Source organism: Tenrec ecaudatus, chromosome 12 (genome assembly GCF_050624435.1).
Source record: "Tenrec ecaudatus isolate mTenEca1 chromosome 12, mTenEca1.hap1, whole genome shotgun sequence".
In the NCBI taxonomy this organism is placed as follows: Eukaryota; Metazoa; Chordata; class Mammalia; order Afrosoricida; family Tenrecidae; genus Tenrec; species Tenrec ecaudatus.
In genome coordinates, this window is record NC_134541.1 from 5422204 (window position 1) to 5440093 (window position 17890).

At 50.8% G+C, this 17890-nt stretch overlaps 1 protein-coding gene across 1 annotated transcript in view; it reads left to right on the top strand.

The window, feature by feature from the left end:
- Positions 1-612, top strand: part of BMP7 (bone morphogenetic protein 7) — an 87874-nt gene extending 87262 nt beyond the window's left edge. The window contains exon 7 of the mRNA XM_075527734.1: positions 335-612. Within this exon, the coding sequence (XP_075383849.1) occupies positions 335-484 (150 nt within the window). The 3' untranslated portion in view covers positions 485-612. The remainder of the gene's footprint in view (positions 1-334) is intronic.
- Positions 613-17890: the final 17278 nt, after the last annotated feature.

Sequence of the window (17890 nt, forward strand, 5' to 3'; positions counted from 1 at the left end):
GTGTGCCACAGAACAAACCATTGCCCCACCCATATCATCTTCCTTAGCATCTGTGTAAACCAGTGGGGTGAGGGGACCCAATTGGAGAGAGGTTCCAGCTCTCCACCCTGCGCTCAGGTTCTTTCAGATGTGAAATAGGGGGAAGCTCAGAACTGACAGAGGCAGCTTACAAATCGCCCCCGGGAAAGAGTGTGCCCTGAGCACTACCAGGGATCTCCTTGCTCAAGCAGGGTGCCCTCCCGCGTGAGAGCATGGAGCCATGGAAAGATGGGTGGGGGTGGCGCCTGGCCTCGAGCGCCACCTCTCACCACTGCCAACATGTGCTATATTCCAGGTTCACTTCATTAACCCGGACACAGTGCCCAAGCCGTGCTGCGCCCCCACCCAGCTCAATGCCATCTCTGTCCTCTACTTCGACGACAGCTCCAACGTCATCCTGAAGAAGTACAGGAATATGGTGGTCCGGGCCTGCGGCTGCCACTAGCCCCTCCTCGGAGCTGGACCCTCCGGGGCCATGTAATTCCAAATGGATCCTGGGTCTCCCACCCGCCTGCCTTGGCCAGGAGCCAGCTGACCAACCACCTCTTCCGGGGACCCCCTTCCTTCCCCTCCCCTGACTTCATCCTCGTAGGAGTATTTGGGAATTTGAAAGGCAAATGGCTTTCGATGGGTTTTCATTGGCATCTGATGGACCAGCAGCTGCCAGTGAACACCTGGCCGGAACAAGCACAGAGCGAGGACCATCTCGGCCAGCCATTGGCTGGGAGGACTCAGCGGCGCACTGACTCACTGCAGAATTAGGATGCCTTGAGCCAGGCCACCCAGCAGAGAGGACAAAGGCGGAGCGAGGGGTGGGCGCAGTCTTCTGTGTGAAAGGAAAACTGACGCGGAAGTCCCTGTAATAAATGTCACAATAAAAACAAATGAATGAAAATAGTTAGGGTCTTATGAGAGATTTTCATAAACAATGTATCCCCGTTCCTTCATTTACTCTAATTTCATAAACAGAAGCCTTGACCCGTGGAAAGAGGGGAGGCCTCACCATTTCTTCTGGTTTCATTCTGAGACACGGAGACCTGCCCGGGCCCGAGGAAGGGTGGGTTGGGAGGGGCGACAAGTGGGGGGTGGTAGGATCTTTGCTAATAGGAGGGGGTGTGCTGACCTCGAAAATACATCCAGTCATTCAGATGGGTTTGCGGTGACCAACGTCAAAACAGGCAGGCAACACCCCGCAAACGCCTGAGCCCCAGTCTTCCACTCTGCCCTGCAGTGGGAAGTCCATGTGACATTGTAGGGGGGGGGGAGCAAAGAGGACTGAGCTTGGGATTGATGCTGTACCCTGTCCCTATTTTAAGAAGCACAAGAGAAATCCACGTCTCACAGGAAATTGCCAGGTGGAGAGGTGGCCTGTCCAGACCCCCAACCCCTGCCCCCAACAGACCCTCTTTTCGTTGCTACTTCATCACTGTCGTTTTGCTACTGTGATGAATCGGACGACCCCTGTGAAAGGGTCATTCGACCGCCCCCAAAGGGGTCTCGACCCACAGGTTGCAAACCGCTGGTCTACCTGTTTCCTTCTTTCCAGCTGCAGACCCTGGAGAGGGCTCTGCATACGTCTGCCTGAAGGGAGCGAGAGCCGTTGTGGTGGGAAGTCCACCGGGCGCGGGGTGTGCTGGACGCACATCTCAAACGGAAGGGTCTAGAAGCTGATTGGAGAGTGCCACCTGAAGCCAGGGTCTGCCTGGGAGCACCTGTTTCCCACTCCCGATGTTTTGTCGTGGTTTTGGTGGAAGAACAGGTAACTTAGTCTCTCATTCAACAAGCTTGCATGCACTGTGTTTGCTGGCCTTGACTGCAGTCCCCTCAGCCCAGCCCCCCACGTCCCACCTCCGCTCCGCCTTCCCTGTCGCCATCCGCCCATCTTTCCTACCCTTACCCCTGCCTGCCTGCCCGGTTGGTAAGTTCTGTAGCTGGTGTCCACCCACACTAGTGTCACCTGTGGGCGTGGGCTCTCCACCAGGACGTGCGTGGTGCTTGGCAGACCAGGCAGCTGACGTTTCCAGGCCCGACCTCTGGCCATGGAGCATCTGTCTGGGGTTAGTGTTGGACTCCACGGGGTCCTATTTCCCACGGTGACCCAGCACATCAGGGTGAGACAGGGCCCGGGCCGGCCCCCTTCTCGCAGTCGTTAGTCTAATGGACCGTGATTAAGGCGATGCCTTTTTCTCGTTTTCATTCATCGATGGCAGCTGGGGCTGCGGCCTTCCATCTTTGTCAATCGGAGGGAGGGTTTCCTCCATCCAAATCTGCAGCGTCAAGGCTTTGTGGTTGGTGTGTTCTGGTCTGCTCCTCGCCTCTGCTTGTCCCCACTCTTTCCCCACCCCGCCCTCTGTGCCCGTGAGCCCATGAAGAGTGATTGCCAAACAAAAAGAACAGCACGTCCCTATTTCCATCAGAAGCGCTTCTCACAGGCCCTCTCATCCGTCCTTGTTTGGGGACGTGTAGCTCGCTTGTTTGTTTAAGATGAGGTAGGAATGGCTGGACCAGGTCCCCACAGCGGCTGCAGAGGGCAGTCATTGGGGACTGCTGTGGGGAAGTAGACTAAATAGGAAGGGCTCTGACTGAGCAGTCCCGGGAGGCATTGGGTTCTCAGGCCCGTGTCTGCCTCTGTGTGTGTTGTGGTTGTCTTCTTCTTTCAACTCCGGGAAGCTGGAGCTCCCTTGGCCTCCACCGTGAGCTGCTGTTTATCATCCGGCCCCCAGAGAGAAACTGGGGCTTGTCAATATTTGGTGCAGCTGTGTGGTGCTCCGGGCGGGAGAGGGACCCACGCACCCGATGTGGAGCTGGGAGGCTGAACTACAAAGGTCCTGATGGGCCTGGATCACAGGGCAGCTGTCAGCAGCTGCCTCAAAGAGGCAGGGGGTAAATTAGCTGTGTTTCCGGCAAACATACTTGAAAGCTGTAGTCATCCCAATAAAATAGAGGCACAAGAGAGGGTCAAAAACAAAAAACAAAATACTCTGAGGCAGCCGTGGCTGCTGGCCACACTGTCCGGTGTAAATTCTCTGGGCGCATGGGGGTCTGCTCTTGGCCAGGGGCAGGCACGTCGAGCCCGGGGAGGAAGCGGCACTCAGCCACTTGGCCGTCGGGAGGACAGTCAAGTCTCTGCTGGCTTTGAAGTCCTCGTTCAGGCCACCTGATGGATGTTCTTAAAAGGCTCAGCCCAACCCTTGGACAAGCTGTGTGTTCCCCCACCCCACCCCCCCTACAACGGGACCGCTCCTAACGAGCTCCAGCCCCGGCGATTTCCAAACCCCACTGCCAGTGTCCCAATGCATCATCTAAAGTGTGGTTTTCTTTCCCAGAGCTACGGACCCTGAAGGGCCAGCTGTGGCCCGTAGCCCTCCTTCAACCTCACGCGGGGCGCTGCCTGGTCGACAGGTTAGGGAACACCCAGGTCGGTGGGGGGAAGCATCCCGAGCCCGGAGTCTTTGGGGGATATCAACAGATGTGGGTCCCACTCCTATGGGGCAGCTCTTGGCTGGAACTGAAGCACAGCTGCTGCCGAAGTCTCCACCATTCCCTGTTGTTCTGGTTCACCTTGTGACCGATGCCTGTCGCTGCAGGTTCGGATGTAGATAACCGTTTTTAAACAGAGCCTTGGTGGCGCAGCAGGTAAGCACGTGGGCTGCTGGCAGAAAGGTAGGTGGTTCGAACCCCCCAGCTGCTCCACAGGAGAAAGAGGAGGCAGCCTGGTTCCACAAGATGACAGTCTTGGAAACCCTAAGGGGCCGTGAGCTCTGCCATCCAGGGATGCTCTGGCTCAAACTCAATTCGATGAAGCCCAGGGTGAACACCGTTTGGTTGCCACGTAGGTAGTAGAAGGTGGAAGAGGAAAACTGCCCAGAGGGGCCATGGCCTCAGAGGAAAGGTGAGGACAGGCCTTCCTAAGTTTGTCTCTGCCCGTTTCACCCGCTGGGGCTCCAGCTCTGGTACCTGCAGGCATGTGGCCAGGCTGCGACGGCCCCACCACGGAGCATCGTGTCCTCAGCTTCTACCCTTTCTTGGCGCTTTTGTACCTTTCTGGTCAGAGCTGCTCCCGCCCCTTCAGCTGTGGAGGGCCCCCGCACATACCTGCTGGCTCTGGATTTCAGCTCCAGTGATTGGGCTCGGGATTGCCCTGTCATACCTGCCTCCCCCCTCAAGAGTGGAGACAGATGGTGGAGGGGGCGGCCCATCCTCTCTGCCCAAGGTTTGGGGTAGGAAGAGGTTCCTGGTCAAGTTCACATGTGGAGGCAGCGGGAGGACAAACACTCACTTCCCTGGGGACAGACTCCTGCTGCCTTCTTTCAAATATTTACTTGGAGAGTTTGCATGCCTCGGAGGTGGTGTGGCTGCGGAGTTCCCAGCTATGTGCTCCGGACAGGGTGCCAGGGGGGCCAGCTCGGGTCCCAGTCCCGTTAGCTCTGGGGCAATCCCCAGCGCCCCGCCAGCTTCCTGCCCATCTCTGCCCCACTTTTCGTCATCCGTGAGCGGGAACCCAGATGACCTGAGTCAGGGCCAGCTGCGCATACCAAACATTCAAAATAGCAGTGGTTTCCACAAGGTAGAAGTTCGTTTTTCTATTAAGCTGATCTGAAAGACGGCCTCAAGGACCTAGCGGCTGCGCCCGCCCCCCCCCCCCCCCATGGGATCCTTGAGGATCCAGGCTCTGTATCCTCCTTCCTCCCCTGCCATCCTGGCTCGTGGCTGCAGGATGGCTGCGGGAGTGTCAGCCATGACATCGCTGTTCGAGGCTCTCTGGAAGCAGCCCTCCCACAGCTCAGACACAAAAGAAGCCTATTCTTGATCAAGGAAGACAGCCTTCGGTGTGGGTTACAACTCGAGGTAGAGAAGACCCAGGTCGCCACAACTGGACCCTAGGCAACCTCATGGCCAACGGAGGAAAGAGGGAAGTTGTTGAGGATTTCATCTGGAAGAAGGAAGACCGAAGAAGACTCCATACCTGTGCACGGTGGCGCTGGCGAAGAGTGGAGTGGAACCCTAGACCTCCGACGCTGGTCCGTTCAGGAAGGAACATCGAGATGCAATGTGGTCGAGTTCCGAATCAATTTCTCCTATGAGAAATAACTGAAAATGGAATAATCGGTTCTTGAGCGCCGAGCTTTGACCCTAAGCTCGCCTTTTTATACAAAACACTACACAGAAATTTCAAAGTAAGTAAGTTCAGAGTTAAATAATGTAATTTAAATAAGAAACACAACATTAACAAAGTGTTGAACAAGTACAGTATGGCCCATACCTTGAGATGGATGAGGATCTGAATCTGTGGACACGGATGTGGAGAGGAGATACGGAGAGAGAGTTGTTTGGAATGGGAATCCCTTTCCATAAAATCAACTGGTAGCTGCTTTTCAGGAGTTTTTCCCCTTCTTTGCCTTTTTCCACTAGGACCTGGCTGCCATTCTAAAAAAAAAAATCTGTCTAATGTAGTCTGCTGCTGGTGTTTCCTTGGCTGTTTTCTAAAAGGGCTTACTAACTTAACAAGATCATCGGTAACATGGTTAACCAGTTCTTTATCATAATGATTCTTTAAAAAGAAAACTTTCTTAGGGTCCATGCTTTTTATCTAAAAACAGTACAAAAAGCCACAAAACTTAAGAAAATTAAAGCAAAACGCTTGGAACACAGCCGCAAAAAAGTTTAAACAATGCACACTAACAATGCCACCTAACGCCAAGTGACCAAAACTCGAACTGCTTTTGTTTATAAAAATCCTATGTGTCAGGTCGGATTCTGATGTCTTGTTTGAGCTCCGACGCAGAGTTTTCTCGACATTTCACATCAAAATCCGATGGTGTTGAGTACGGAGAGGGTCGAGTACCAGGCCTCTACTGTATGGAAAGTGCCAACGAGCAAACAACTCTGTCCTGGAACGCTCTTTACAGGCCAAGATGGCGAGACTTCCTCTCCCCTACTCTGGGCGTGTCAGGAGAGACCGGTCCCTGGAGAAGGACAGCATGTTGGTAACGTGGAGGGGCTACCCAAAAGAGGAAGGCCCTCAACGAGATGGATGGACACAGGCTGCAACAATGGGCTCAGGCATCGAACGATTGAGAGGTGGCGCAGGGCCAGGCAGTGTTTTGTTCTGTTTTGTGTGAGGTCCCTATGGGTCAGAACTAATGAGATAGCATTTAACAGCCACTCTCCTTAGCTCGTGGCCACCTGCAGCTGAGATGTAGATAGAGTGAGGACAACCACAAGCGCTCATGCTAGGTGGCATGTGCAGAAGCAAAAGCCAGAAGCTGGGATCCCATGGCCGGCAGTTTCATGGGTGCTGGAGATTGCCAGTCAGTTGTTTCTATTCCTTGGTTCACGAGGCTGAGGTCACAGGTCAGCTGCCACTTTCTCTTGTGGATCACGGGGTTCTCTGCCAAGCTCCCCCAGGCTGCCGGCCGATTCAGTTCCTTGTAGGAATGGGTTCTCATATCTCCTGGCAGCTCTCTCTCCAGTCCTTCCGGTGTAGCCCACTCACCACCCGGGAGTGCTGTTCCTCAAAGCCAGGAAGAGAACCTCCTTCACCTGAGTGGGCCAGTCCCACCAGAGGAATAGCCTCTTGGATTAACTGAAAGTCAACGGGAGGATTGGGAGCTGAATGATATCCCAAAAGCACCCGCAGGCTCAAGGTCGTGAGAGGCGAGCACTGCTGGGGAAAGGACCATGAAAGGAGAATGGCTTTTTCCTACGAGCGGTTTAAAAGCGTCCTCTTAAACCAGCGAGTGGATCCCGACTCACCACAGCTGGCTTCTGAGGCCATCCATCTTTCCAGGAACAGTAGCCTCCTCTTTCTCCCGCAGAGCAGCTGGTGGGTTTGAACCGCCAACCTTGCAGTTAGCAGTTCCACGCTTACCCAACAGCGCCACCTGGGCTCCTTAGATGCAAAGAAAGTCCCTGCCCTACAGTAGATACACACTAAATAGAGCAACAATGGCTGAATGTAGGGCTTGGGGGCGGGCGCCCCCTCCCACTAAGTATCCCCCACTCCACCAAATATTATAAACCACCTGATCCGTGACTCGCCATACCTAGGGCCATCCTCTCTCATCTCAAAGTCCCTCATCACCTCGGCTCAGCTACTCATATGTGCTCCTGATGGTTGGCAGAGTGGTCTTTCTGGGTCTTTCTAAAACATAGAGCAAGCTCCTGAGTGCCCACTCCGGGCAGAGACCATGCCCAAAGTACCCCCTCCCCCAGCTATCGCGTGGATTCAGATGCATAGAGGGTCCGTAGGACCGTAGACTCTGCCCCCATCAGGTTGCCAAGGCTGTGGCCTCAATGAGAACCGAGGGTCACATCTCTCTCCTGGGGAGGAGCAGCCGTGGCTTCCAACCACCCTTCTTTCAGGTGGCAACTGGCCATGTGACCATTGGGTCACCAGGGCTTCTTACCCGAGGGACACAAAGTGCTCTCAACCTGAACTCACGGAATCCCCCGGACCTCCCTTTCAGTCTGAGGCCTCTGGAGTGAAATGTTTGCTGGATGATGTTGGTGCTTTTGACAGAACAGCCCTGCACAACTCCAGGGGGCACTGTTCACACAGGCAGCCGTGAAAGACATGCCTCCGGGGTAGGCAACCCTGCCCCGCCTCTGCTGGAGATGCATCAGGTGGCACATGGCCACGCCCAGCCCTGACTTGGGTTTGTGTTCGTCTGTCCCTTCCAGGGACACTCGCCATGACCTCTAGCCCACGAGACCTCCCTTTCGTCCGTGGACCAGTTCCTCCTGGCTCAGGCCCCTCGGGACTCTGGCACTGCGCTCTCTTGCTCTGAGATGTGAAGAAATAAAAATAGAAGAGGAAAAACACAGAGCTCTCCAAGCCTTTGGCGTTTCAACAGCTGTTTGGATGAAGATTTTGTGCACCTGGGCTGGGGCAAGCAGAAGGGCTTCCTTCCCAGACCTTGATCTTTCCCCACAACCCCTTGGACCAATAGCTCTGTCCGGCAGAAGAGACATGGAGGGGGTGGGGGGAACAGTAGGACCAGGTCACTAGCCCCTACCTCACCTTGTGCAACCCGCAGTTGGCCCTGCCTTCAGAGGCTCAGAAGGGAGCCCGAGGACTAAGACATGTTCACACATCCCATCACAGCCCTGGAAGTCGGTGCTGGGAGACGGGTGTGTCCATCACCTGCCAAGGCCAGCTCTAAAGGCAGGTGGCTGTGCCGTTGCCTGGGGCCAGCATTCAGAATGAGCCAGTCCCAGGTGCCATCCGGTCACCTCTGACTCTCGGTGTTACCATGTGTGTCAGAAGACTGCTACAGAAGAGCCCACACTCAGTCTCAGGCTCGCCGTGTTGAAACGCAGCAATGTTGGAGCGAGGTGCTGTTTCGTTTTGCTTCAGGACCCACAGGCTGCAGAGCTGGCCCTGTGCCCAGTGGGTGGAAGAACAAGGACTTGGGAGCCAGGCTCAGGCCCCAGCACCATCTCTGCCGTACTGTTTGCTCAACACGCACATTTTGACCATCTGAGAGTTGGCAGATGTTGCTCTCGGGGCTGAGAACATAGTGGACCAGAGACAGGCGAGGGCCCTCCTTCTGGACGACACCTCCAGTGGCCGAGTGAGGAGGCGCAGGAGTCAAGACTCAGTGAAGTGAGGAACGTGTTGTACACAGAGGGAATTGCAATGAATGAATCGAAACAAAATGGGAAAGATCTGTTGAATGTAAAACATGTTCTGCGTTGTAAATCTTCACCTAATTCACAATCAAAAGTTTTTTTTAAAAAACAGCTACTCCCAACCTATAAAAGCTTTTGAGAGGCGGTAGATCAGTGGTTCTCAACCTTCCTAAGGCTGTGACCCTTCAATACAGTTCCTCATGATGTGGTGATGAACCCCCCCCCCGCCCCGCCCCATTCGATGATTTCCGCATTCCCCGGGTCCCAGGTGCCATCTGAATGGAGGCAAACATGATTCTCGTCCAGTGGGTTGGCTAGGTTTCTTTCTTCTGTTTTAAGACAGTTTTATCATAAGGTGACCAGATTTTAACATTGCGATCGCTTCTCGACCTTTTGGCTAAGATCAAGTGCAGATTTTAACATTGGTAAAGTGGGACATCATTGACCTGGGGGGTTCTTGATTAAAAATTTGGTCTATATGGAGCAACAAAAATTTTCAAAGAATGCAAAAATAGTATTGTAATATTTTTTCAATTTCAACATAAGTACAATTTACAAATATAATACATTAAAAATTATGTATAGTATTATTTTATTCTTTGGCTTATTTCTCATTTGAGTGAATTTTTTAGTAGATTGCTGTTGTTTAAAAGGTCATGAAAATTTTCACAAGAATTTGTTAAATTATATTTCACACATAAAATGGCTTTCAAAGTCTCAACACTTAATTGTGATTTTTCTGATGTCCACACTTTACTTACCGTAAAAAAACGCGTTCAGTCCCAGCATTAGTTCCTGTTGGACAGCACGTATTCCACAATTTTTAGTACATTATTGTATGGAACATGGTTTGTTTCAAAATGATGAAATATTTCCAACCATTTGTGCTCTATTGTGATTTTTGCTGATGCCCAAGATTTAACCTTTTCCTTATCAATATATATTTTTAATAATGATACCTCATTAAAAAGATCATTTTCGGAAATGTTACTACATGGGAAATTTTGAGTAATATGATCAAATGACTTTTGCACGACAGGAAGAATGATATTTCAAAGCACTTGGGGACACAGAAACATAAAAGATTTTTAAATATTGCTGCATCTTTCTCTAAAATACAGGAATTTTTTCAGAAAACAACTTATGGAGATGAAGAAAAGAAATTGGCATGAGCAGAATAGCTGATTTGTTGCCATCACTTGTTTAACTAGCACTAGCACGCAGTACGATGTGTATCGTCTGAGAGACAGTTACAAAATGTTTCGTCGTTGCCAATGTCAAAAATGCCATTGTTCACTAAGTCCAAACAATGGTGGTCGGATTCTAACAACTGATCAACAATGCGAACTTTGCTAATCAGTTCTCAATAATTACTTGTTATTATTAAAATTTAACATTATAAAATTAACAAAAATAATATAAAACTCAGATCCTGGCGAAATAGCCACATGGCAGCCAAAAACGGTCTATTCTCTTCCCGTTCTCCCGCCATTCCCTAGTTTGTCGTGCATTTTTTCCAAAAATCGGGACTTTTTAAAACACTGCCGGACGCGGGACAAATTGTTCAAAAGCGGGACGTCTGGTCACCTTATTTTATCAGCACATATTCCACATACTGTATTATTTAATAGTTCAATCATATCAAGAAGAATTATATACCGTATATACTCTTGTAAAAGCTGAGTTTTTCGGCACTTTTTTAATGCAGTTTTGTGGTAAAATTAGGTGCCTCGGCTGATATTCAGGTTGGCTTATACTTGAGTATTACGGTAATCGTTGCCACAATCAATTTTAGAAAAAAAATTTATTCCTTGTACTCATTGTTCTTAGCTCCTCCTTTCCCTTGAACCCCCCCCCATATACCGCCAAGTAACAATAATCACTTAATGTATAGATTTGCCCATCCTGAGTCTCATATACAGAAAAACATACTCCGAAAAAACAGCAACAAGGAAAAAATTAACTAAGTAAAACAGTGAAAAACCTCAGTTGAAAAAAAAAGTAGAAAATATTAAAAACTAGAACAAATGTAAAGTGAGCGCCAAGGGGAATCTAATGAGAAGGTATTAAATCTTAAACAGCTGCGCCTGCAGTACTCCACTTCCCAATGCACTTGCCTGCTATCCAGGCTACACTCCTCCCTGGCCGGTGGGCAAAGCGTGTACAGGAGGCTTCTTCCACAGGCATCCCCTTCACTTATTTTCCCCTTAACTGAACCAACTTCCAACTAGGTCAAAAGGGAGCTCAATAAGCCATTACATTTGAACCTAACTACATCTTCTACAATTGACTCTACAATATTCTCTGTCGGATAATAAGTCTACTCGCATCCCTCAACCACGGTCGGAGGGGATTCACCTGAGGCTTAATCCGTGTGCAGACCAAATGGACTTGGGGCTTCCACTGGCGTCCACACCTTCTGCAAACCGGGTGTTCACAAGTCAAGCTCCGGTACCATTCCCTTCTTCAGATTTGGATTACATTCTTTACAATCCTTGGATCACACAGACCAATGTGCTGTTTCCATTAGGACTTAGTTGAAGCCTCCTTTAGATGGCTGCTTGTTTAAAGACAAGCCTTTAAGACCCCAGATGCTGTTCTTTCTGATAGCGGGGCACCATCTAGTTTCTTCACCACCGTTTGCTATAGCACCCATGCCTTCAGAGATCTCTTCACTGGGATGAGCACCCAGCAGGGTCATGCTATAAGAACTAACTGTTCTTAGATTGGGGCTAGAATTGACTGTGAACCCCAAATCCATTCATATATCTATGGTTTACATATGTTTCTGGTTCACCGTAGAGGCATCATTGTAATTTTATGCTAGAACACATTATAAATCACCCCCCCAGGGGCATAAGTTAATTCTATTGGCAGTGTCACCAATTTCTCCAATGATACAGCATTTAAAACCCCATTGAGAAAATGAAACTACACAAGTATCGCCTGGCTACTAACCACTGTGCATTAATTGTCGACGTGTACAGACTAAACTCTTAATTGGCTCTACACTATTTATACGGACAATGTAGACTGGGGATGGGGATACTATTCATTAACAGTGGCAGAACAGCACCGATCAGATGGAAACATGTCAGAATAAAGCAAGGGAGCATTCCACTAGGAAGCACGTGGTAGTCCCAGCCCATCCATCACTGGGCATCATCAAGGGAAGATTGCTGAACCAAAGTCTAAAGACTGCCCATTCTGGACCCTTGGGATAGCAGTCATCTGCCCACCTCACACTAAGGGGTTTCAACCTGAAGTCCAAGTGAGTTTAAAGTAAAGGGTTGGCCAAGTTGCTTGCCATACACTGGTTTCTTCCAAACTTCTTGGCGTAGACCACTAAGGGCTTCCAGTGCTTCATCCGCTTATTGAAGCCTTTCCATTGGCATTCCATCAATTCTTGGAACTTTGTTTCTCATTAATACTTTCAATGCAGCTTGGACTCCTTCCTTCAGCACCATCTGCTCCTTATTTATATGTTACCTCATGAAGTAGTTGACTGTCGACCAATTCTTTTTGGTACAGGGACTCTGTATTCTTTCCTAACGTAAATAAATAAAGAAGCAAATCAACCCACCAATACAATCCCATTGTCCTTCTAACTCCAGGTCTTTGTGCATTCATTATAACATTTCACTCGGTCACGTTGAGCCGCCCCTGGGAATTTGCTATTCAGCTCTTTTACATCATCATCTCTTCCACTGGCTTTAGCTACTGTCCATTCAAGAGCAAGGACCGACCGCTGCGTAAGCACTAAGGCAGGATGGGATGTACCACAGGCACATCCAGTGGAAAAGGATCTTACTCTTTGTCGCGGTGAGTGGCGGCGGCTCATGACACCCCTGCTAGAGACAACAGTGCTCCTCTTCCAGCGTTCTTCTGCCTGGATACCCACAGTGACCCCGGCTGACTTGCTGTCTAGGAAGCAGAAAGGCTGGGAAACTCATCTGAAGTGACTAGACCTGGCTCTTGGCTTCCTTCCTTCCTTCCTTCCTTTCAAATGAGCTCGGGGGTCATGGGAAGAGCTCCTCCTCCAATGGCACCTGGGCTTCACTCAGAGACCATCCTCAAAAAGCTGCCCCAAGTACGCCCGAGCACGGGCTTCTCACTGACCATCTGCATCCCTTCCTCAGTGCCCCCTCTGTTCTGGCTGGAGGAGAGGCGGTACGGGGGAAATGGAGATGCCAGGCCGTGCTTCCTTACCACCAGCAGGTCCCTGAGTCACAGATAACCCTCTGTGTGTGCTGAGGGGACAGCAGCAGTAAGGGGAGGGGGTATGCTTGAGCCCTGGTCTCCTAAGGGATTGACACACTTGCACTTGACCTGGAAGGTGCACATCCAGCTTCCTTAAGGTGCAGAAATGTTGGCTGACACAGTGTCCATTACTGAAGCTGACAGGAAGGGTGCTTCTGAGATCTGACCCTGTAGCTGACTCCAGGCAGGTCTCTTTTAGGACTTAGCTGAAGGCAGCTCATGTGCCCTGTAATCTCCAGGAAAGGCCTGTGGCAGGCTCTTGAAAGTTACCTTGGCCTGTGGGGGTTGGGTGGAGGCAGAGCAGCCCCTGAACCAATTCCTGCCCAGGAAGGAGGGGCCTCAGCTTCTCCTGCTCTGGTTTTTGTTCGTTCCACTTGAGGGTGTTGATGAAGGACAGGATGACAGGTGACCAGTCACTTTCCATCCTGTCCTGCTGAGTGCTTCCTAAAATAATACCATTAGTGGGCCCTGCAGGGCTCCTTATCTGCTGATAACCCTGAGCACTCGGTGGATGCCCAGGCCGGGCCGTCAGGCTGTGTACTCCACACACACCCCCACCACTGCCACCATTTGGGGGGCATGGGGATGGGCAGGGGCAAGCCAACCAGTGACATTCCAAGAGACATGAAGAGTCTGGTTTCTCAATTATGCAGGTGCATCTGAGCCTGGGACACTGGAGACAGGTGCCCACCTAAACTCTGTGTCTCCCCGGCCCAGGCTGAACAAAGGCCCTGATGACTCAACACCCACCAACAGCCTTCCTCTGGGCTTTGGCTTGGCCCAGCCCTCCTGGCCAGATCCTCCGTGCTGAGCTCACCTTCAGTGTCCCCGCCTGAGCTTCGGCCTGGCGGTCAAGAGCTCACTGTCAAAATGGCCCTTGTGTTGCAGTAACTGTACTATTGAGAGATTTTTACTGTTGTCAAAAGATTCACCAATTCAACCATTTCTACATCTCTAGCCACAAGGTCAACAGTCACTCTGTGGGAGAAAGACAAAGCTTTCTTCTCTGGTAAAGAGGTTCAGCCTCAGAAACCCATGGGGACAGTTCCACTCTGTCCTTACAAGGTCACTGTCACTCAGAACCAGCTCTGGGCCAGTGAGTTCTTGAGAGTTTCAGTCCACCAACCTTGGTTACATTCTCGGACAACAAAACCATTCGCACGCTCCTTCCAGATCCTTCCACCAGCATGGACATAAACTCAGCATCCCTCTCTGCCTCAGCTCTGATCACAGATCGTCACTGGCTTCAACATGTTTCCTTGTTCCCGTGAGTGAGCTCCCAGTGTCTGTCTGGTTGTGTCAAGAACATATGTACACCCTAATAAAATGTAAAAAAAGAAAAGAGGAGAAAAAAATGATTAGGGCAAAGAATGTACAGATGTGCTTTATACAATTGATGTATGTAGATGTATGAACTGTGATAAGAGTTGTATGAGCCCCTAATAAATTGTTTTAAAAAAAAGAACATATGCACATATGTTGCCATCATCAGTCTCAAAACATTTGCCTTCTACTTGAGCCCTTAATATCTGCTGCTCATCTTCCCCCTCCCTCCCAGTCCCCCCTACCTCATGAACCCTTCATCATTCATAAATTATTATTGTTTTGTCATATATTACACTGTCTGACATCTCCCCCCGCCTTCTTCTCTGCTGTCCATCCCCCAGGGAGGAGGCTGTACGTAGATTCTTGTAACCTATTCCCCCTTTCTACCCCACATTCTCTCCACCCTCCAGGCATTGCCACTCTCACCACTGGTCCTGAAGGAGTCATCTGTCCTGGATTCCTTGTGTTTCCAGTTGCTATCTGTACCTATGTACATCCTCTGGTCTAGCCAGATTTGCAAGGTAGAATTGGGATCATGATAGTGGGGAGGGGGGCAGCATTTAAGAACTAGAGAAAAGTTCCTCTAGTTCTTAAATCTCTTTCTTATACACATATGTGTGTCCATGGATTTGTTTCTCCAGTCTACCCAGATTAACACATCCACTCTTTACACCGCATGCAAGACTGTGTCCACCCAGAAGGACCACTGTGATAGCTAGGTTTTATGTCAACTTGGCTAGGCCAGGATTCTCCTATGATGTGATCTAACATAATGTAATCAATTCCCTGTAAGCAAAATAGATGACTGGGGTGGAGTATCACTTCTCTTAATCAGATTCTTGATATAATTGAAAGAAAGTTTCTTCGAGGGCGTGGCCTGCTCCTATGTAAGCAGACTCTGTGGGCAGCCCCCTTTCTTCCGGCTGGGTCTGGATCCTTTATCTGTCTCTTCAGCCTCCGGTTCCTGGAACTGGAGCTGCTCTATTGCTGCGACCCTGGGAACTATCAGGAATCCTGTCATGTTGGCTGCCAACCTGGATCCAACCTGGAGCCTCTGACTCCACCAGCGGTGAGCTTCCCATTTCCTGATTCACATCCCAGCAGCCACCTGAGTCAAGAAGAACTTCCATCTGAGCATCTGGCCCATGGACTTGATTCCGATCAAACCTACCCACTTGAACAGTGTCAGCCATTTCTTTGTTACAGATTTCTGTGTGTGTGTGTGTGTGTGTGTGTGTGTGTGTGTGTGTGTGTGTGTGTGTGATCACTGGTCTTGCTTCTCTGGAGAGACCAGTCTCATGCAGCTACTCGTTCCTGGGTCACTGTGGGGTTTAGAGAGGGCCCAGTAGAGTGGCCCAGAGAGCAGTAGATAACTGGTCATGGCTGCACAATCAGAGGAGAGACTTCTGACTCCAAACTCACACCAACCACTGTCCAGCCCATCAGCACACTCCCCTGTGCCAGGTGAGACGACCTAGCTTCTGCATCCCTGAACCAAAGAATGTTTCTCTTTGCTCCTGGCATCTGCCCCAGACTTTGAACATCTCAAACACAGGCCCTGATCACGTGCCCAGGCATCCAGGCAAACGGCTCCTTGCCCAAACCTGCATGTGGAAGAGTGAAAATCACAGCAGTGACCTCATTGGTCACTGGCTGAGCACAGCATGAGAAGGAGACGGGACGTGTCTTGCACACTGACCTTGGGCTGAGCGGCCCTGGGAACCCAGGCCATGAAATTCCCTTTGCTCAGACAGCCCCAGCCCGGGGGAACGCTGCCCACTCTCTGCAAACTCTGCTCTCGCCAAGACTGCCCAGAAAGGAGAGGGGTGTGTTTATTTATTTAGGATTGCTAGGTGGCTGCCTTCCAAAAACAGGTTTTGAGAAGGCTTAGCAAGAGCCCTGAACACACGAGAGACAGGAAGATTAAAAATAAAATTGGAGAAGTCTTCAAAGGAGCGGAAGCCTCCATGGCTGGGAGGTACCAGCCACACGACGGCTGTTGAGGGGCCACAGTGGGGTCTGAGGATGGTGCAGACCCCGTGGAAGGCAGAGAAAGGGAAGACCCAGCTCCAGTGAAATGACTGCTGGTCCCAGTTTGTGTGCAATGGAGGGGTTTACTCAGGAGGCAGAAATATCCACGCTAAACGCCAAGAAAGCCCTGGAAAACGCTGGTGGTCAAGATGGCCACCCTGGCCCTCACGCTGTGCTGGGTCCGGCTCTGCCTGAAAGCAGTTGCCCCTTGTCTCTTCGGCTGGGCATGCCTTGTTACTTTTCCATTTTCATTTTTGGGTGTACGAAAAAAAAATAAAAGCTGAACAGAAACGCAGGGTTCCTAACAGACATCTGTGCTCTACCTCCCCCTCCACTTCCCAAGCTCCTGCCATTTGGAAATCATGACCAAGGCCAACGGCCACCTCTTTCTCCCAGCAAGCGGCTGGTGGGCTCAAACTGCCAACCTTTCCAATGGTACCAAGAGCTTCACCACTGCAGGACCAGGCTCCTCCCGGTGTCGTACTAGGGTAAATCCAGAAGTAGGGATAGGGCTGCGGCTCACACGTACGTGGGTGCTTTCCAAGCAAATGTGTTTGAACGTGTCCCTGCCATCCTATGACTACAGACAAGTTCCTTCAGCAACGCACCTGCCGCCCGTCGCCTCTAAGCAGAACGGGGGTCTGCTGGGCCAGCAACAAGGGCATCTCAGAAGGTGGTGAGCACTCTTTCAGGGATCCCAAAGGGGTCATCTGGACAGATCTTTCTCAAAGGACATGGGTGATCAAAGGAAGAAGTTGTAAGAAAAAGAAAACTGCATTCCTGAGGAAAAGGACAGACAGGAGCGTTATGCTGAGGAATTTATTTTATTTTTTTGCCTGTTAGGACTTCCCTTCTCACCATCTGGGGACTTGCTGTCACCTCCCTCCTAGGAGGGACCCTGTTCCTGGACCCCCTGGCTTCTTCCTCTTCCAGGGGCACCTAGCTGTGTGCAGCTACGGTGACGAAGGAGACTGCTAGTGCAAAGCTCCCCGGTGACCCCCCCAGGAGGAGGCAGCGGCAGTCTGTCTGCTTCCGTGAAGCTCTACAGCCTTGGAAACCCAAACTCTCAGAGGCAGTTGGGCTCTGTCCTGGAGCGTCACTCCGAGTGAGAATCCAATCAACACACTGGGCTGTCCTGCCTTTACTGCCGGGGGACCAGTCCTCCAGCAGCTGCGGGTCTGGGACCACGCGACCGTGGGTGGAAGCTTTGAAGCCTGCCAGTGTCGTCGTGATTCCGCCTCACCCGGTCCTACTTGGACCAGCCTGGTTCTGAGTTAAAAATCTAAGTCGAAACACTGAAGTGGAAATCTCAATTCTCAGGGGAAGATCATTCTCCCCACGTTTGAAACCTTGCCCCGTGCTCCTCAGCCGGCCCTGTCTCTGGGGAGGGGGCTAAAGCACTGGGGGCTATTCTGAGTCCTCTCCCTGGCATAGGAAACCGCCCCCCACCCTTTTCTTTCTGTCTCAAGACTGGCCATGTCTCCCCTCCTCTTTGATTTTCTGAAAATCTTCAAAGCCCACATTTCCCTCCGGTGTCTCTTTCAGAAACTCTGACTGGTGGGAGCGTCACTTTTCATGATAAGCCTCAGACACAGAAACG